This window comes from Phoenix dactylifera, unplaced genomic scaffold, assembly GCF_009389715.1.
Source record: "Phoenix dactylifera cultivar Barhee BC4 unplaced genomic scaffold, palm_55x_up_171113_PBpolish2nd_filt_p 000366F, whole genome shotgun sequence".
NCBI classification, from domain to species: Eukaryota; Viridiplantae; Streptophyta; class Magnoliopsida; order Arecales; family Arecaceae; genus Phoenix; species Phoenix dactylifera.
This window is the reverse complement of record NW_024067820.1, coordinates 189,543-210,174: the sequence shown is the minus strand read 5'-3', so window position 1 is coordinate 210,174 and position 20,632 is coordinate 189,543. Positions and strand designations below refer to the sequence as shown.

At 43.8% G+C, this 20,632-nt stretch overlaps 3 protein-coding genes across 3 annotated transcripts; all 3 read left to right on the top strand.

The window, feature by feature from the left end:
- Nucleotides 1–3,093: 3,093 nt before the first annotated feature.
- Nucleotides 3,094–5,912, top strand: LOC120105775 (putative pectinesterase/pectinesterase inhibitor 22). Its single transcript, XM_039118510.1, has 2 exons — nt 3,094–4,170; nt 5,074–5,912. The coding sequence occupies exons 1-2, from the start codon at nt 3,216–3,218 to the stop codon at nt 5,742–5,744; spliced, it is 1,626 nt and encodes a 541-aa protein (XP_038974438.1). The 5' UTR covers nt 3,094–3,215; the 3' UTR covers nt 5,745–5,912.
- Nucleotides 5,913–10,004: 4,092 nt separating this feature from the next.
- On the top strand, nt 10,005–12,874 carry LOC120105774 (probable pectinesterase/pectinesterase inhibitor 41). The gene is made up of 2 exons (XM_039118509.1): nt 10,005–11,090; nt 12,004–12,874. Exons 1-2 carry the CDS (start codon nt 10,049–10,051, stop codon nt 12,693–12,695), a joined length of 1,734 nt encoding a protein of 577 aa, XP_038974437.1. The 5' UTR covers nt 10,005–10,048; the 3' UTR covers nt 12,696–12,874.
- A 5,298-nt stretch (nt 12,875–18,172) lies between these two features.
- Nucleotides 18,173–19,396, top strand: LOC120105770. Its single transcript, XM_039118503.1, has one exon. The coding sequence runs from the start codon at nt 18,173–18,175 to the stop codon at nt 19,394–19,396; it is 1,224 nt and encodes a 407-aa protein (XP_038974431.1).
- The last annotated feature ends 1,236 nt before the right edge of the window (nt 19,397–20,632 follow it).

Genomic DNA, 20,632 nt, shown 5'->3' with positions numbered 1-20,632 from the left:
CTTAGAGTTATTGAGATAAAGAATTGAAGTTGCTTACTATCTTCAATTATTTTTTGATTTAACATTGATATAACATTTTTGACTTTGATGTAGAAAAAGTTTGTCCTTCCTGCAAATAGCCATATTGGGTATTGAAGTCCGTCAATCGCAAATGGAAAGAATATAAGGCGAAGCTAAAGGCGGATTGGAAGCACGAGGGCATGACTGAAGAGGAGGTGGCCCGTGTTTGTCCTCCAGATGTAATCTCTGATCAGTTGAGAGAGCTTGTCCACTACTGGTTTTTCGAGAGAGCTCAGGTTGTATATATATTTTTTAATACCTTAGATTGTATTTACTATTATTATAGATTAGAAATTTATACATTATATAAATTACATTATTTATTATTTTTTGGGGAAGACATATTCCAACATTGGTAGAGCTGCTCGAGCATCGCAGGCTGTTCCTCATACTTCAAGCTCCATGATTTATGCGAGGCGAAGAGCTGAATTCGTAAGTTTTTTTTGAAACTCTTTAAATTCATCCTCTACATGAGCATGTATACTCTTGAAATATACTTTTTGTTGTAGATGGATGATAATGGGAGGGAGCCTGGTAGGGTGGAGTTTTATAAGATGACTCACACCTACCGAAATGGCAGCTTTGTTTGGGAGAAGTCAAGAGATATAGTTGTATGTATTTATCTTTGACTTGTGCTGTATTTTTTTTTGTTCTATTATTGGCATACATTAATTTGACTTTTTCTTTTGATTGATATAGGATAGGGCAACAAATCTTATTTCAGAGCACATCGAGGAGTCATCATCATCCGACGCGACCAATCATATTGAAGCTCAAGTGCTCGCTGAATTGATGGGCCCAGAGCGTTATGGTCGAGTGAGGGGTTACGGCGTTGGAGTTATCCCCACTCAATTGTCTTCAATGGGCACGTATACAAGAAATGCCAAAGAAGATAGTAACACTGCAAAAGTTCGTTATCTTCAATTAACTATTGAAGAGCTGAAGCAGAACTAAGCAAATTTGCAGTCTCAGCTTGCGAATATTTCATCCATGTTACAACGATTTCTCCCTTCTCAGGTAAATAACTATATATATTTGAATACTTTACATATTATCAATTATGATATATGAGTTAATGTATCACATTATTCCTAACTTCTAATGTTTCTCTTTTTTTTTTTTTTGATAGATTCCTGATACTTCAAATGCTCGTAGAGATGATGATGATGGAGCTGAATCTCGTCCCTGATGCCATCTAGACTAGTTTTTATGAGTTTGATATGTATATGTTTCTTATTTTTCAGAGTACATTGTAATGATCAACTTATTAAGCAAATTTTTAATCAGATATGACAATATTTATATTTCGAATGATCTGAGTATTTGTGTCAATGTATCAATGTAATACAGGTTTATACTGTTATAATGTATGTTTTATAATATGAATTTGGGCTTTTTTAAAAAAAACAATTCCCGACGCTTTTAAGCGTCGGTAGAAGACGTCGTGGCACACCCCGGCACGCTTATGCCGACGCTTCAAACGCTTCGGCAAATGTGGATAACCCAGGAGCAAATCCATGACGAATTTGTCTGTTGGGTTATCGCGACACTTTATAAGCGTCGGCAAATCTCGGTTTTTGCCGATGCTTCGTCCTGCATCGGCAAAAAGTTTTGCCACTCCGGTATCGCCAACGTTTTGGCGACGCTTCGCTTTGCGTCAGTGGGGTTTTAGCCGACGCTTATAAGTGTCGCTAAAGGTCCTAAAAAGCACCGGGATAGATTGTTTTTCCTGTAGTATCTTTTATTATAGGGGTTGATGGTCTCGCACGCAAAGAAGGGTTTTTTTTTTTTTTTACCTTACCTAATTTGCAAATATTTTATACATGACCATCGTAGTAGTTAGATAAATATAAAATTACCCTTAGTCTACCTCAAATGAGCGCCGGACCAGATTTGTGCACCATGCTCTAGGGTAAGTGGTTCATGAAGGGCTTTGCTGCGCATTTTACCACTGGCATCTTGCAAATATCCGGATCCTTAGGAGATGCACAAAATATTTTCCTTCAATATAATAACAATAGGAATAGAATTTTTTTTTCTTCAGGATATTGCTTCACTAATATTGGCTAGTTTTAGCGATAATGTAGCTTATAAGAATTTTTCTGTGGATATCTATGATTTTTCGAAATATACTCTAAAAACATTAAGATCTATCAAATGTAGCAAACTTTGTCAATCTAGAGAGTGCTATCACGTGCTTTGCATAACGCCATATGACTCCGCGGAAAGAATAAAATAAGACGTACGTGAAGCATGCTTCAGCCCTTCCCTGGACGCAAGGAATGTCCATCATGAGGCCCCGGCTTAATGTTATTCTCTCATCTTACTTCTCTTTATTTCTCATTAGGCCTAATCTCATCTTACTCTCTTTATTCTCTCATCTTACTTCCCTAATCTGAGAACCCATTTGACTCTCCAACAGTCATTAGTCGTAATGACGTCTTCATTTGATCTGACTTAAGATAGCTTAACCATCATGATATGCCCTCTAACGGGAATTTGTTCGTTAAGCCCATGGCGGCACCTTGGAGCCCACCAGTAATAGTTTGGCGAAAACTTATTAAGGTCATTACGATTGTAAAGAATGGTCGACACTTTCCATAATATAAGTGGAATAGAAGTGCGTAATCGAAACGATTTCCTTTGGTTTTGCTTTTGAACGCATAATATAGGTGGAAATTTATATTTTTCGACGGAGATAAAGCTGCACCAGATGTCTTTTCTCAAACTATATATATTTTTACATCTAGCATCATGAAAAAATTAACCAACACTAAAGCACTTTTGCTAATCCAATAGGCTTATGGCCTAAAGATGTCTGCGTATGTTACAGTGAGAGAATCCCTAAATTAACCATCTGAAGCAAAATAAGGAATAACACACCAACACAAAAGGATTTTAGATGTCATGCCTTATGATATCTGAAGGCTCAAAAGGATTACATCCTAAAGTCTGTGGCATCCTGTGGTGGATCAAAGCCACAAAACCTAGGCCTCGCAGAATAAGTTGGCATTAATATAGAGCGAGCAGAAAGAAAAGTATAAAGGGAAAAAGACACCTTTCTTCCAATGCAAACTATACCCTCCTGAGGAACAGAAAAAGGAACCTCTATAAAAGAGCGCTGGCTATTATAGTTTCAATATCTTATTTTTCCAATGGCATTGGCGAATAGCATTGTCCTTCTCCTCCTCCTCTTCCTTCCCGCCCTTGATGCACTCTCAAACCATACCTCTTTCCCTCAAGCAGCAGCAGATGCCTTCGAAGAATCCTTGGTACACCAAGCTTGCTTCAACACCACAAGCCATGAGGCTTGCACCTCGCGCATCCACGCCGAATGCCATCGGGCGGGGCTCGGTACTGGTCCCTTCTCGATCCTCCACGGCGCGCTCAAGGGAACGATCGATGAGGTGGTACGAGCAATTGACACCACAATGGGGCTCGCTGCGTTCTCTGAGAGCCTTCGCGAGGAGATGGCGATCCATGACTGCGTGGAGCTTCTCGGCTACTCAGTAGATGAACTTGGCTGGTCCTTGGCTGAAATGAGTTGGATTGAGTCAGAGACCAGCAGCATGAATCATGAAGAGAATCTACGTGCATGGCTTAGCGCCGCGCTTGGCAACCAGGATACGTGCTTGGAGGGCTTTGAGGGCACTGATGGTCGGCTCAAGCATTACATCAAGGGGAGCTTGACAGAAGTGTCACAGCTTCTTAGCAATCTGCTCATGATGCACAAGAGAATGCGTAGTATAATACCCCATGTACCAATTAAAAATATTAGTGACAGTAGTCAGAATCTAGAATTGCCGCCATGGATCGAAATTGGAGAAGAGCTAACGCGTGCAGATCCAAAGACGATGCATGTGGATGCAGTGGTGGCCTTGGATGGCAGCGGTAGGTTCCGATCAATCAACGAGGCAGTAAACCAAGCACCAAGCCAGAGTCCGAAGAGGTACGTTATTTATGTGAAGAAGGGGGAGTATAAAGAGAACGTGGAATTGAAGAAGAAGAAGACCAATATAATGCTCGTTGGGGATGGAATGGGCCAGACGGTGATCACAGGAGGTAGGAATTTCATGCAAGGGTGGACTACTTTCAGGACTGCTACCTTCGGTGAGTGGCTCGTTCCATTCTTCTTTAGATTGACAAAAGTTTGTCCTTAGTAATATAAAATAAACCTACTTTGCTTGTGATTGAGGTATTGGAATAATGTGGGCTTAAGCTAATTAATTTGGGATTGCGGTGCAAATGGTTGGGCTTCCTTGGATCAACCAAGATGTCCACCAAATTATAAGACCTGCTAAATGACTCAACCCCATCAATTGGTTCAGTCAAAGCAAGTTGGAATGTAGATCTGATTTTATTTCCATATCCGAGGGTGGCTGCCAACATCATTTTATGCTTCCGTTTAATACGCCTTGCTATTTTTTTCATCTTTATATGCATATATAGTTGCATGCGAAAGAAAATCATGGATGTAGAAAAACATGTTATATTTTTTTGATGCAATTCTGTTCTCCATGCAGTCCATTCCATATGCATGGATTTTATCAGCCGGTTTTCAATATGGTTTAACCGCTAAAAATCAGTTTTAGGCCTCAAAATTTGATAACAAATAAAAAAAAGAATGCTTACGCATATGCTCAGCTCGCAGTAATGAATTTCTCCGTATTCATTCTTGGTCCCATACTCCCATCCAATATTTTCCAAAGTTTTACAGAATGAATAGGATATTGAAAAAAAAAAACAAACAAACGACATAACCTCTGTTACAAATAGTACCTATTTTGTTATGCCATCCCCTGCTGTATAATTTTTTATTCTGTCTTCACCTTTTCTTTTCCTCATAATCTCTTTCAGCGGGTTCGATGGGCCCTATTGGTAATGCCTCTTCGGTATGAAAACCCAACCCATTAATCAGGGAGCCCACCGATCCCAATTTGTCAAATCCGCCAACTTTAGTGGAACCAAGATATCTTTTGCAGGCTAACGGCTATAATTTATGAATCTGTGCAGCTGTCTCCGGCCAGGGGTTTGTTGCAAGGGACATAACCTTCCGCAACACCGCCGGGCCGCAGAACCACCAAGCAGTCGCCCTCCGGGTTGGCTCGGACCGCTCGGCCTTCTTCCGATGCAGCATCGAGGGCTACCAGGACACTCTCTATGCCCACTCCCTCCGCCAATTCTACCGCGACTGCAACATCTATGGCACTATTGACTTCATATTTGGCAATGGCCTTGTTGTGCTTCAGCATTGCAACATCTACACCAGAAAGCCATTGCCCTACCAGAAGATCACCATCACCGCCCAAGGCCGAAAGGATCCGAACCAGAAAACGGGCTTCTCGATCCACAACAGCTTCGTACATGCTACGTACCCCACGTACCTCGGCCGACCATGGAAGCCATACTCGAGGACTGTGTTCATGCAGTCATTCCTGAGCTCACAGGTGCAGCCGGCAGGCTGGTTGGAGTGGGCCGGGAATTTTGGACTGAACACTCTCTGGTACGGGGAGTATATGAACTATGGGCCAGGTGCTGCTCTTAGTGGGCGAGTCCGGTGGCCTGGTTATCATGTCATACGTGACGCGTCGCTGGCCAGCTTCTTTACGGTGCGGCGGTTCATCGACGGATTGTCATGGGTGCCGGCAACTGGTGTGACTTTCACAGCTGATTTAATCAGGTAGATATTTATGTTTCTTTTTTCTCCCATCTATGAAGCATGTGTTTCTGATTGTTTGAAGATGTTGTAGTTTATATCCCTCATTTTGGCAGGGTTTGGTTTGTATCAAAAATGGCCATGTCACTCCTGGGTCCTATACCTTATTAGAAATTTTAAAGGTTCCAACCATTGTTTGTGCTTAAAGGTTATATATTGTTGAGGTCGGGGGGACCTTAGCCCCCACCGAATTGGAACAGGAAAAGAAGACTGCATCCCCACAGAAGGTATTGTCCGCTTTGGGGAAGTGCGTACATATCGCGCGACGCGTGTCGTGGGCAGCTTACTCCCCTAACGGTTTTGCCCTTTAAAAAGCGTCTCCTGAGGGAAGGGTAATCAAGCCGTCCATTTAAGGCACAGACCTTTTCGCTATTCAGTCGATGTGGGATTAAGTCCAAGATAATTTATTCCCACAACATATATAGTCAGCCAAATGTGAATGACTTCTTTCAAAGGCTCATCTAACACTCATCATACATAAACCACCCCAAGTTATGTGTTAATTTTCATGCGAACAAGCACATATTCCGGGGGGCTATATGGCTAATATCCTACCCACGGACCCAATCCGAACTGCAATTTCTGTATGTACCGTGCAGTACCATAGCTCGGCAAACATGGTCCTAGTCAGGTGCTACAACCTGATCCCGCTAACTAAACATGGATAGAGATCTATTCCCCTCTCTTCTACTTCCCATGTAAGGCTTGAAGTGGGGCCAGGCCGAGTTTGGGTCAGGCTATATAGGCTAGGCCCAGGCTTGTGTAGACATGTAGCCTGGCCAAGGTCCAGCCCGAGCCTAGACCAGGCCCAAATATGAAGTCCAGATTCGGGCTCGGAGGCGGCCTGGCCTACAGCCTGAGGTCTAGCCTGGAGAAGTTAGATAAGTGATGTGGTTTGACCATGCCCGGTGGAAGATTTGATTCATCTGTTTGGTGGAATTAGGGTTCACTAGGCCGGCAACTTTCACAATCAATCAAATCATCCTACTAATTCCAGTTTTGATATCCAAGCATGGATCCTTTGGGGTATGCGTGCCATGCTTCAAAATCACCATCAAGGGATGGACGGCTATCAAATAAGATAGGTTTACGTACCATACATAACATGTCGCTATGCTGGCTCTATAGAGTATTTCTCAAAAACTTAAGCTCATCTTTCCTATTAAACAATGTCTGGAATGTTGATGCTCCAATCTACTAATATCATATCAGGAAATGGCATATTACAAAAAAAAACCTACGACATGAAAGTTGTTTATACATAAAAAAAAAAAAGAAAATCGCTGCATGATTTTTTTTTTGTTTGAGAATCAGATTGCTGCAGGAAATTATCGTGTCAAGAGCTTAAAATGATTTAGCCTACCCGGTCAGAAAGTCGTCTTCGCCTCCATTCCAAGGTTAGGCAAATGGATCACGCAGTCCTGGTCAAATTCTGACAGCGGGCTCGACTCGTGTAGGCTGTAGCTGCCATCGCTTGAGTTCGCATTAAAACACCAACAACCAACTTGCTGACGAGCACCGTCAACACCACCAACCGCGTTCAGCCTCCAATGATTTCCAATACCAGCTGCACTTCTTTTCTTCTCCGTTTTGACTCCATTAGTCTCCATTCCAAATCCTTCGAATCTGATGCATAAAACTACCGAGTCCTAATGGCCTAACCTCATTATTTGGGAGGGACCCGGAGAAGGAATGATTTGTTGTCTGGTTTGGAAAGACTTGCACCGGCCGGGTTCCATGTCCTCCCTACTCTCACGGCTAAAGCCCTTTTTTGGCTAAAGCTCTTTCTTTTAATATTGAGGAAGGAAGAATAAAAGAAGCCCCTCCCACCTCGCGACCAAAGCATGTCGGAAAACATGCAAGTAAAACCTCGGAGAGGGAGAGAGGGGGAGAGAGAGAGAGAGAGAGGGAATTATCTCCATGAAATATTATCACATGCACGTCTTCCTAGTTTCTTCCTACCAGTTGGATCAATTAATAGAGAAACCGCGTTTCTGTGCCTGCCATTAGTTACTAAGCCTAGAGATGACAACAATGGACAATCTGTTTTTGTGCACTTATGTCAAAGTCAAGCATACGAACAAACAATTTTTAGTTGCTTTCTATCTATAGTGGACTTATAATGTAATGTTCTCGTGAGGTTTGACATCGAGAGTGGCTTCGGTTTGATATTAATTTCTTAATTTAAGATGAGTCGCGATCCTAATATGATGTCGGTGGTCATTCTGCCATATAACATCAGTTTTCTATTTTTTTTAGTACATCGGTTGCTCATAGTGCTCTTGCATGAGCACAGTTAGCTACATCATTAGCAAGAAGACTATACAAAGCAAAGGAAACAGAAAACTGCTGAGTCCAGAGGAATTCTCCGAAATGATGAGCAGCATATGAGGCGACCCAATCAACAACTTGGTTTGCCTCCCGAAGAACATGCCTGACCTAGATAGTACGACACTCCTGCAACATCCATCGTGTGTCGCCTAGAAGGGGGTGCTCTGCCTCCTCCCACCCTCTTCCCATAAGCGCTCAATCAATAAGGCTGAGTCTCTCTCCAGGATGATACAACCAACCTCTAGCACAGGTCTTGTATAGGAGAGCTCCTTCCATGCTGCCCTGAGCTTCGTCCCAAATACTGAAGCCTCGAAAAAACGACATCCCTTCGCAACAATCAGCCTGGAGCCGTGGTGTCTAATCACAAATGCCACTCCAGCACTACCACCACCAGCAGGCAGGCTTTCATCGAAATTCATCCTTACTAATTCTCAGGATTTAGAATATATAAACTTGGATTAGGCTGGAAATGATCGTTAATTTAGATATTCTAGTGGAAATAAATAATTAATTGTTCATTGGTGACATGCATTCAATTAGAATGGAGAGGCAACCAAAGGAATGCTGGATGGACAGATTATTATGGATCATGCACAAAATTAGACCCAAGGTAATCGAACTCGAAGAACCGTGATTCGTTCTAATAAAAATGAAGTAAGGAAAAATCAAATCTAACCTTTCAAACTTGACACAAGTCGAGCTAGATTGACAAGAGGATGGAATCTCGGAATTTCACTCAAGTTAAGGCTGTGACTATTTAGAGCTAGATTCAACAAAATCTGCTTGCAAACTTAGAATTAATATCTTTACCTCCAGTACATTGTATATAGTTTATGCATTCAAAATTCTTGAATTTCAACAAAATCTACTAAATTAAAGCACACAATTCAATAACAATCCAAGATAGCCTTGATTCAATGGTGAAAATTATAAGACCCTTTTATTTAAAAAAAAAGAAGAAATTGTAAGACCCTTCTCCAAGCTATTTTCTTGACAATTTTTATTATTTTTAGGAAAACAAGAAAAACAAAAAAATTAAAATATACTTTATCAAATACTCGAAGAACCATCATCCATATTTTCAGTAAATAACCTCGTCCAATTAGAGGAGCGAACTTTCCCCTCCTTTAGTTTCCTCAATAGAGTGCGGAAAGCATGGAGGAGACCTTCAATTCTCCTAAACTATCATAATTTTGCTGCCTTTTCAGCAGATATTTTCATTAACAGATTAATGCCACTCCCAACCACCACTCTAAATCATAGCTAATTCGCCATGTAAGCTGACTCCAATTCCCGGATTTGGTCTAATCCCAAATCCGCTACAAACTTCTAGATGGTACAAACTCTATCCATCTATCAAACATATGCCTCCTCTCCATTGGACAAAACAAATAAATATATGTTGGGACACTCCACAACTTCCCCCACAAATCGAATAAACAAATATGTTACTTGCCAAACCTGGCCCATCTTTTACGGTTCTTCAAATTCTAAAGACACTACCGCGCATTAAGCCTTACTACCCCAACTAAAAATAAAGATCATTCCTTTTGACAATCCTTTCCAAATATCCAGCCTGCCAAACATTTGAAATTTCCCCCACGACTTGCTTCCTGGTTCATCGCTATCCCAAGAGCAGTAGAGCACAGCCCCCGGTCCTTTGCCCATCACCCACTTGTTAATAAATCTAGTGCCAGCTTTGTATTCCCTGTCGTTGCTCCAACGTTTCCACAAGCGTCTTCCTTCCACGCGCTTTGGATCTCTCAAGTCACCCATTTTGACCCTAACTTGCATTAGAAAACATAAAATAAAAAAATGATAGAAGGACAATGGAACCTCTCAAAGCCTCTTCATCTATATATATATATATGTATAAGATCCCCTGACCCTTACCACCCTCATTCCAAACAAAAGTCTTTAACCTCCAATCCATCTAAGGTCATGAATTCCAACACCATTGCTCTTCTTCTCCTCTTCTCCTCCTCCTTCTTCTTCTTCTTCTTCACTCCCTCCCTCGCCGACACCCCACCATTGGCCCCCGTCACCCCGACAACCGCATGCAACTCCACACCTGACCCGAACTTCTGCAAGTCGGTCCTCCCGCCGCGAGGCGTCCAAAACCTCTACACTTATGGCCGCTTCTCCCTCGCCAAATCGCTCTTGAATGCCCAGAAGTATTTAAATTTGATCAACCGCTATCTCGCTCGCCCCTCCACCCTCTCCCAGACCGCCATCCGAGCACTGGAAGACTGCCAACTTTTATCTCAGCTCAACATCGACTTCTTGACCTCCGCCGGTGTTACATTGAACTCCACTAATAACCTGCTCGACCCTCAGGCTGACAAGCTTCAAACTTTCCTCTCAGCCCTCCTCACTAACCAGCAGACCTGCCTCGATGGCATCCAGGCCACCGCCTCGGCATGGTCCGTCAAAAATGGCCTCACCGTTCCCCTCTCCAATGGAACCAAGCTCTACGGTGTCTCGTTAGCTCTCTTCACCAAGGCTTGGGTCCCAAAAAACAAGAAGACCAAGTTCCACCATGCCTTCGTCCCTTCAAGAGTCCCGAATTCCCGGCTCCTCCGAGGGAGGAGCTTATTGTTCCATGAAGTCGAGATCGGCCGGGACGGGAGCTTACCGTTGAAAATGTCGAACCCCAGCCGAGAGCTCTTTGAGGGCAGGACCGGCCGGAGGCTTCTCCAGGCGACGGACGCCGTCTTGGTTAATGACATTGTGGTGGTAAGCCAGGATGGGAGTGGGAACTTTACCACCATTGGTGACGCCGTGGATTCGGCTCCTGATAACTTGGATGGAAGCAGCGGTTACTACCTGATATACGTGGATGCTGGAGTCTATGAAGAGTACGTGGTGATTTCGAAGAAGAAGAAGTATTTGATGATGATCGGAGATGGGATTAACCAGACGGTGGTCACCGGCAACCATAGCGTTGTTGATGGGTGGACGACCTTCAACTCGGCAACCTTAGGTAAGTTTGTTCTTACTATAATGGTCACCGGAAGTCCAAACTTTCGACAGTGAATTTTTGGCTTTAGCTCTTGGTTTTCGGTGATTTTTGAAGTCTTTTCGCTCTTAACATTGACTCCAAACTAGGCGTTATTCTTGATCAACAACTAGGTGTCAAACAACGTGGCAGTGAGACATCATCTTAATCTAGTACTGTTAGAGGCCCGATTCTCTTGAGGTTTAGATTTTTGCCACTATATTATCCATCTCGAAAAGGACGGCTCTCATTTATCTCAAAAATATGTTCTGATATTTTTCAGCGCAATACACGGCACGTTGTGGATGAGATGAAAAGCTGCCTGTCTCCGAGATGGATACTATGGTAGCTGTCCATGATGGTATAAAATTCTAAAGTTCAGAAGTCTACCATAAAAAAATCCCATTCAAGTACTTTGATTTCTCTAAACAAAACCATGTAACATATAACTCGATTGTTGTGCATCTTACCTCGATATGACTAAAATTATTATCTTCTACCTTAACCATGCATGATCGCTAAAACCAATTAAGGTCGCTTGCTTGACCTATAAATCGACCACGTGTGACATACGTCCACCTCGCAACTTCACGTGCCATGTGTTGAAGGGCAAAAAGCGTAGGAAGTGGAAAGTTAGCAACTCAGCACTTTGACTAGTTTAACGTAGGAAATGTTCTCCACAGTTACTTCAGCACTAATCACAAGTCAAAACACTCCAAAGACTAAGCCAATAATCATTTCTCGAATGAAAATAATTAATAAATTTCACACTAGGATCAATCTGACAGATCATGTTTTTTTTTTAAAAAAAAGAGTTTCTAATCCTTTTACCTTAATCTTGGCGTCCCCACTTGGGATACGAAACCTGATCTATTTGATTAATTTATGTGGGCTGCAGCTGTTGTTGGACAAGCATTTGTGGCCATAAACATGACCTTCCAAAACACGGCCGGTGCCATCAAACACCAAGCAGTCGCCGTCCGGAACGGCGCCGATCTCTCCACCTTCTACAGCTGCAGCTTTGAAGGCTACCAAGACACCCTTTACACTCATTCCATGAGGCAATTCTACAGAGAATGTGACATCTATGGCACAGTAGACTACATATTTGGCAACGCAGCTGTTGTGTTCCAGAACTGCAACATATATTCTAGGCTGCCCATGCAAGGCCAGAGCAACACCATCACAGCCCAAGGCCGGACCGACCCGAACCAGAACACCGGGACTACCGTCCAGGACTGCAACATTCGTGCAGCAGCCGACCTTGCCGCCGATAGAGGGTCGACGATCACATACCTTGGTAGGCCATGGAAGAATTACTCAAGGACGGTGATCATGGAGTCATTCATGGATAGCTCAATTGACCCCCGGGGTTGGATGCCATGGGATGGAGACTTTGCACTGAGCACTCTGTACTACGCGGAGTTCAACAATACTGGCCCTGGCTCGGACACCAGCAATCGTGTTACATGGCCGGGACTTCATGTGATCAATAGCACCGACGCGAGCAATTTCACGGTGAGCAACTTTATTCTGGGGGATAACTGGTTGCCTCAGACTGGAGTGCCATATTCCAGTGGATTGCTTTGAAGCTTCATAATATTTCAATGTCAGCTGGAGTTCAAAGTTCTCATCAGCAATAAGTTGTATCAATACCCCAAGCATTACTAAGTATGGATTGATTTCATCCATTCATTTGTATCGTGCCAGTTGAATATATATATATATATTAAATTTGAAGTTCAAATGGTAGTTTTCTTCTTTATATTATTGTACAACCTGATGTCAACTCAAAATCTCACCAAAAAAAAAAGAGCTAGCTGGAAGATATTATTTGGATTCCTTAATCCTGTATAAATACTCAAGATCTAGCCAGCAAATAATTGATATGAGACTAAATATGTTGACGGATCTCCAGTAGCTTACATCACCCAGCTGGACTGATAACAGTCTACCTGAAATCAGTTTTTCTTTCTCACCAAAATTCTGTTTCCCTGTTAGATGATAGCTACAAATTGTAACCGTCTCCCTCTTACCTATAGATCCATAAATACCAATGTAATATGTAAGAGATGTTAAGCTGGAATGAAAACTAAATCTTCTCTCTTCCTTTCTCTTCTTCCTCTCTTCATCATATTCTTCGTGGCATTGTTCATCATATCAACTACTATTCATCTGTGCCAACGTCTTCACTATTCATCAGTCCCAGCTTCTTCATGGTATCAGAGCCACAGTGATCCAGCCGCCTGTGCTTCCCTTCCAGCTTCAAAAGTCGATCAACTGAGAGCTTAATGGTGCTCTCCATCTACCCATGTCTCAGCACTCTATCTCTCTAGAAGTGCATCTGCCCGAGCTATCCCCCAATTGAGAAGATATGGCTTCTCCCGGATCTGCAAATGTTACAAGATCCGATGATCCCTCGAGGCAACTTGAAGACATGAGCATTCCTCCCAAACTCAAGTTTCTTGTTACCCGAATACAATCTCTCATCTCTACCCCGCTGAGCACAGAAAATTACCTTACATGGAGATCTCAAATTGCAAGGATCTTCAAGGCCAACGGGTTCTTTGAATTCCTGGATGGTTCTCTCATCTGCACGCCATCCCAAGATTCCGCCTACAGCACTTGGTTGCTAACTGATCAGTACTTGGCTACAGCTCTCAACTCTACAATCTCATCCACTGTTCTTCCCCATGTTATGCACTTGGAGCATTGCTACCAGATCTGGAATCTCTTAGCAACTCGCTTCAATTCGGCATCCCGAACTCACATTATCCAACTGAAGAATGAACTTCATAATATGAAGAAATCCGAGCTCTCAATGACTCAATACTTACATGAATTCAGACTCAAAGTGGATGCTCTTGCTGAGCGGGATCAAAGATTGATACAGAGGATCTGCTTCTCTACATTTTAAATGGTTTGCCTTCAGCTTATGATGCCTTTGCCACAGCCATTCGAACCAAATCCTCTTCCATTCCTTTGGAGGAACTCTATGCCTTACTATGCAGTGAGGAACTCATCCTCTCAGCCAAAGAGAACCAGCAGACCTCTTCCCTTGATGCCAACTTTGCTCTCCTCTCTGTTCGTGGTCGTGGACGGGGCCGTTTTTCCTCCACTTTCAGAGGCAGGGGACGACAACGATCAGGATCTTTCTCTCGGGGCAGAGGTCGGGACTCATTCTACTTCTCTGCACAAGTCCTCATAGTTATGGTCGTTGAAGAACCCCTCATCTTTTCTTGTAAGGTCGGTCTGGAGTGGTCTGTTAAATTAATGGATATCTAGAGATAGGGATGATACGATAGGAGGGTGACTTCTTGGTTGGAACAGTGCTATATTTGAAATGTTGAGGAGAGAATTCCGAAGGTTCTCCTTTACCGTATTATGGAAGGACAAAATACTTAACGAGCCTTGGTGCTTCACTGTTGTGTATGGGCCTACTAACTATGATCTCAAGCAAATCAGAGTTACTTTCAAAGGACCTTGGATTATTGGCGGTGATTTCAGTGCCACTTATAAGGTACATGTAAGGAATGGGAATCCTCGGGCTCTCAAGATATCCAAAGCTTTTATCTCCTTCATTAGAGTTGGTCGCCTCATTCATCTCCCCCTCAAAGGGAGGAATTCATGGGGAGCAATCAAAGACCTGAACAGATCATGGCTAAATTGGACAGATTTTTAATTTCTATTGAACGGGATGATCTATGCCAGCAGATCATGCTCCTATCTGACTCTCTCTTTCCAATCATCATCGCTCCAAAGGTATCTTCAGATTCGACAGAAGTTGGTTGTGTCAAAAGAGCATTCAAGATGTGGTTGTTAGAGCATGGACATCCATTGATGAATTGAGGGATGCAGCCATCAACCTTGTTTTAAAACTTAGGGCGATTGGAACTGCATTAAAATCATGGGCATCAAAAGTTAAAGCCTCAACAAGGATCAATAAATAATGCCTTCTTAAACAGATATAGGAACTGGATTACAAAGAAGAAGAGCAAAATCTTTCATCCACTGAGAGAGGATTCAGAGAGTAGAAGAAATATATTGGAAGCAGAGAGCTAAAATCAGATGGTTGGCAGAAAAGTAATAGCATCACCGCTTTCTTCCATAAGATTGCATCCTATCACAAAAAGGTTAATTGGATTACTACAGTTGTTTGGTATAGAACTAAAGTCTCTAACTCCCAAGGTATCAAAAAGATGTTCTCTGACTTCTTCAAAGGATTTTTTGATAAACCACCGGATTCACCTGTTGAGCTTGATTGGGTCAGTCTCTACTCCTCACTTTAGCCGGATCTGAGTAGCCTGACAACCCGTTTTACCTTGGAGGAAATTAAAGAAGCCGTATTTAGTTTCAAAGGCGATATATAGAAGTTGTGGGCACCCGACCCACACATTAATTGGGCTCACCGGCCCATCTTGAGCCGAGCTCATATGGCCTGCATGTGAACAAGGAAGGGGACTCCTAACCAGAGTCCATCTCGTTCGCCGATTCCATCTATTGGTCCTCCCTTCTAAACCTTCAATTTCAACAATAAAACAGACCCCTAAGTCCCTCTCAAGCAATCCACCTTGAGGATCCTTGAATAGAGCCATAAAAATTCAAATTTTCCATCAGGATTTCTCAAATGTTTCACCATCGATCCGGCCGTTAGAGCTCTCAGAGGCAAGGTGTAAGGATCTGAATTTGGGCCCGTTATTGGGCCCAAAGAACTGAAGTCGGCAATGGATGCCGACTTCAGTTTTCTCTTCGTGGTCTCCCCACGAAGACCACGCCGGCCGAACGGCCAGCGGGATCTCCGCACACCCCCCCCCCCTCTTCCCTCTTCCCTCTTCCCTCTTTCCCTCTTCTCTCTCCCTCTCTATCTCTCTCTCTCACTCTCTTTCTCTTCTCTGAGAGCCCCATTCCTTCTCCTTCCCCTTCCTTGAGAGCCACTGCCGCCGCCGGAGCCGCCGCCGCTACCGGAGCCGCCATCGCCGCCGGGGAACCACGCCGACGACTAGAGGTGAGAAAGGCAATCTATTTATTGTTTTTTTTGGGGATTTAAGGGGAGAGAAAAGAGGGATGAAAAGACAACCAGTTTTCATCCCCTGTTTTTGGAAAATTTTTAATGGAATTCGGCCGGCCGACGGTGGCCGGCCGGGGTCAATTCGGCCGAAACGAGTTCGGCCGGAGGTGGGTGAACGAGGGCCGGGCTTCCAGCCCCGGTCTCCCTCTCTTTCCTCCCTTTCTTCCTCTCCTTCTTCTCTTCTTCTTCCTCCGCTCGGCTTGTGACAGTGGGATGGCCGACGGCGGCGGGCCGAGCGCCGCCGCCGAGGGCCGACCGGAGCCACCAGCCACCCCCCCTTCTTCCTTTCCCTCTTCTTCTTCTTCTTCTTCCTCTTCTTCTCTTCTTCTTCTTCTTCTTCTTCTTTATTCGGCCTGGGTGTTTTTCCTCGCTTTGGAATCCGTGCTTTATTTGGGAACCAGATCTTGAACCGGGTTTATATTGTGAACCGGTTCCACCTATTTCATGAATGAGTTTTGTTATGGTCTGATCAGACCTGGTTTGGGTTGGGCTAGGAAACTGTTTTTGGGCTGAGTTGGGCCTGATTGGATCTGTGGGCTGGGTTGGTTTGGGCCCGAGATCTGATCTGGACCTGTAATCTGGTTTGGTTCAGTTGGGCCTAATCTGTGTTGGGCCACAATTGGTTTTGGGTTAAAGGATTCTGATTTTTGGGATTTAGTCTATTTATTCTTAGGGTCTATGCTTGATTTTGGGGACCCATTCTTGGATCTTTGAACTTAGGAATTTAAGGGGTTGGAATTAGTTTAAATTATGTTTCTAAATTAATTAAATAATTAATATTTATGTTTAACCAGGGGTTCGTGATATCTGTGGCAGGGATTTTTGAGCGAACCCAGGTAGGTGACCTATTGCTTTAAAGTAGAATTTTAACATGTATCTTGCATATATGGATGTTATGATTATTATTGGCATTATGTATTAGAATTAAAATTAAGTATTTAATTTCATAAACTGTTATGTACTTTACTATTGGGAGTATGATCATGACTTGATTTGGAAAGTTGATTATTGATTTTTAAAATCCGCGTGACTATAGTCTAGGCCCCGCCAATGGGATGATACGTTGGCCCTGTCGACTTGTATGAGGAACTAGTTCCGACACCGCGACCACCGGTGATAGAATAGTGGCGGCACAGGGGTGCGTTTTGCTCTTCGGAGCGGCTCAGTGGAGCGTGAGTTTGGCACCAGGGGGTGCGGCACAATGGTGCGTTGGCTCAGTGGAGCGGCTCTTCGGAGAGTTGTATTGGCACTTCGGTGTAACCATGCCACTGGGTGATGTGGCCGTAGTCATGCGGTGGAGTTATTTTGAGTCTCGGATCGGGTTTACGGATTGTCGTGTGAATTTTTGGATTCATGAGTTTTAGCTGCTTTTTATATGCATCATGACATGTTATATGACGACTTTATTGCATGATGTTGCCTACTGAGCTGTTAGCTCACTCCTACTATTTACATTTTTTACAGGTAATGATATGTGACTATGGGGATTACGGGGTGGAGTGATCATGATGTAGTAGCTAGTAGATATTGACTTTTTCTTTTGACTTATGTATATATGGACATTTGAATTGAAAGTTGGAATTTATCTTTGTTTAGCTATTGATGTGGAATCTGATTCATCTGCCTTGCGTGCCTGCGGGGTCCGCCCTGCAGGTGCGCGGCGTCTGCTCGCGCCCCGGGCCCCGGGTTCGGGGCGTGACAGATTTATTGGTATCAGAGCATAGGTTAAAGATCACTAGGGACATTATAACAGAATCATAATAAATATAATAATAAATAAAAAAAAAACTTAGGAATATAGGGACACATGTGAAGAAATGAGAGTGGAGTAGAAAATCTTATGGGCGGTTGGATCCAACACTAATGATGTGTTATTCAAAAAAAAAAAAAAAAAAAACTTAGGAATATAGGGACACATGTGAAGAAATGATAGTGGGGTAGAAGATTTTACAGTGGATAGATTTAACCCTGATGTTGTGTTATTTGTGTATGTATCAGCATGCCGCCCCGCCGTGCACGTGTGGCACCTCGCCGCCTGATCGAGACTATCGGGAGTGATCCAGCCACTTCCCATCCGACTGAGAGAGTCCAGGGGGACGAGACTGATCAGACAGTACTGGATGGACCAGATCATGGCCAGGAGAGCAGGATGGGGGGATCGACCCAGGTGATGGAGCTGATTAGAGAGGTGGTTGGGTTAGTTCGACAGCAGAGGGGACCACAACAGCTATTTCCCTCTGCTAGTTCTTCAGATCAGGGGAGGAATATAGCAGAGTTCAGGAAGTTAGCTCCTCCGGCCTTCAAGGGAACTACCGATCCCCAAGAGGCCGAATGGTGGATAGATGAGATGGAGAAGGCCTTCAGGGCCATGGGTTGTACTGAGGAGGAGAAGATCAAATTTGCCACCTATATGCTTCAGGACCGGGCTCATCATTGGTGGGAGTCTGTAGAGAGGACCATGATGCAGGATGCAGGATCTGTGACCTGGCTGGGATTCCGCATGGCCTTCTACTCCAAGTATTTCCCTTCCAGTCGTATCAGGGAGCTGGAGAGGGAGTTTCTGAGCCTCTCTCAGGGGAGTATGACTGTGGAGGACTATGAGGCTGAGTTTGATCGGTTGTCCCGTTTTGCACCATCTCTTGTCCAAGACCCTAAATCTAGGATGAGTAGATTTGAGGAAGGACTGAGGCATCGCCTGCGTCAGGGTTTAGCTGCTGTTCACTCGACTGATTATGATGACCTAGTTGACAGAGCTAAAAATATGGAGATCATCTGGAAGGAGACACAGGATGCTCAGAAAGAGAAGTTGAAGAGGACCAGGGACTTTGATTCTGACGGTGAGCGGCATCTGCGCCGACCTATGCAGTTCCGTCCAGGAGCAGGGCAGCGAGTTCCATATGGGAGGACTGCACCGGATTGCAGGAGGATATCAGGAGTGTGCTTCAGGTGTGGCCAGACTGGACATAGAGCTGTTGAGTGTCGTCAGACACGACCTGGTATTGGAGCATGCTTCAGGTGTGGTCAGCAGGGCCACCGGATAGCTGAGTGCCCTCAGACTCAGACTTTTTCTGGAGTTTGTTTCGAGTGTGGTCAGCCGGGTCACAGGATTTCCAGTTGTCCTCGTACTAGATCCGCGCAGAGGCCACCGACTTCTGTAGCTCCTCAACGACAGACTTCCTTCACTCCAGTACAGGCTACCCAGTCAGCTGTCCCCAGGCAGTAAAGGGGAGGAGGATCTCGTACCCAGGGACGAGTTTATGCACTGACCCCGCAGGATGCTCAGGCATCCAACACTGTAGTGACAGGTACACTGTTGGTATCTTCTACTTATGCTTATGTGTTATTTGATTCTGGTGCTACGCATTCTTTTATCTCATCTCATATGTGCATAAGTGCGATTTACACTACTCTTTCTTAGAGAGGGAATTATGTATTAGTACTCCAGCTGGGGGTACGATGACAGTTAGTCAGATCTGCATTTCCTGTCCAGTACTAGTTGAGGGTAGAGATTTGAGAGCTAATTTGATTGTTATGAATTTACGTGACTTTGATGTAATCCTGGGTATGGATTGGTTGGCTGCATACCACGCTACCATAGACTGTTTTCTGAAGAGGGTGACTTTCCGGATCCCGGGTACTGATGAGTTCAGTTTTATGGGTGATGACTGGGGTGTCTCTTCTCAGGTAGTGTCTGCTATGCAGGGCATAAGATCTCTTAGAAAGGAGTTTCCCATCTTTATGGCCGCAATTGCAGATTCTGAGCAGTCTGAACAGAGAATTGAGGATATACCAGTAGTCAGTGAGTACCCTGATGTCTTTCCTGATGATCTGCCTGGCTTACCTCCTGATAGAGATGTCGAGTTTGCTATTGATATAATCCCTGGTACTGCACCTTTGTCTAAAGCTCCTTATAGAATGGCCCCTGCTGAACTAAAGGAACTGAAGGACCAATTACAGGAACTATTGGATCTAGGTTTCATTCGACCTAGTGTCTCTCCTTGGGGTGCTCCAGTATTATTTGTAAGGAAGAAAGATGGTAGCATGAGACTGTGTATTGATTACCGGGAAATCAATAAGGTGACTATTAAGAATAGGTACCCTCTACCCCGGATCGATGATTTATTTGACCAGCTTCAAGGTGCTCAGGTATTTTCCAAAATCGATCTTCGATCTGGATATCATCAGCTGAGAATAAAAGAGTCTGACATAGCCAAGACTGCTTTCCGTACCAGGTATGGACACTATGAGTTCCTTGTGATGCCTTTTGGTTTGACTAATGCACCAGCAGCATTTATGGACCTGATGAACAGAGTGTTTAAACCTTTTCTGGATAAATTTGTGATAGTATTTATTGATGATATTCTGATATATTCAAGGAGTCAGGCAGAGCATGAACACCACTTGAAGATTGTTTTGGAGACTCTGAGGCAGAATCAGTTGTATGGCAAATTAAAGAAAT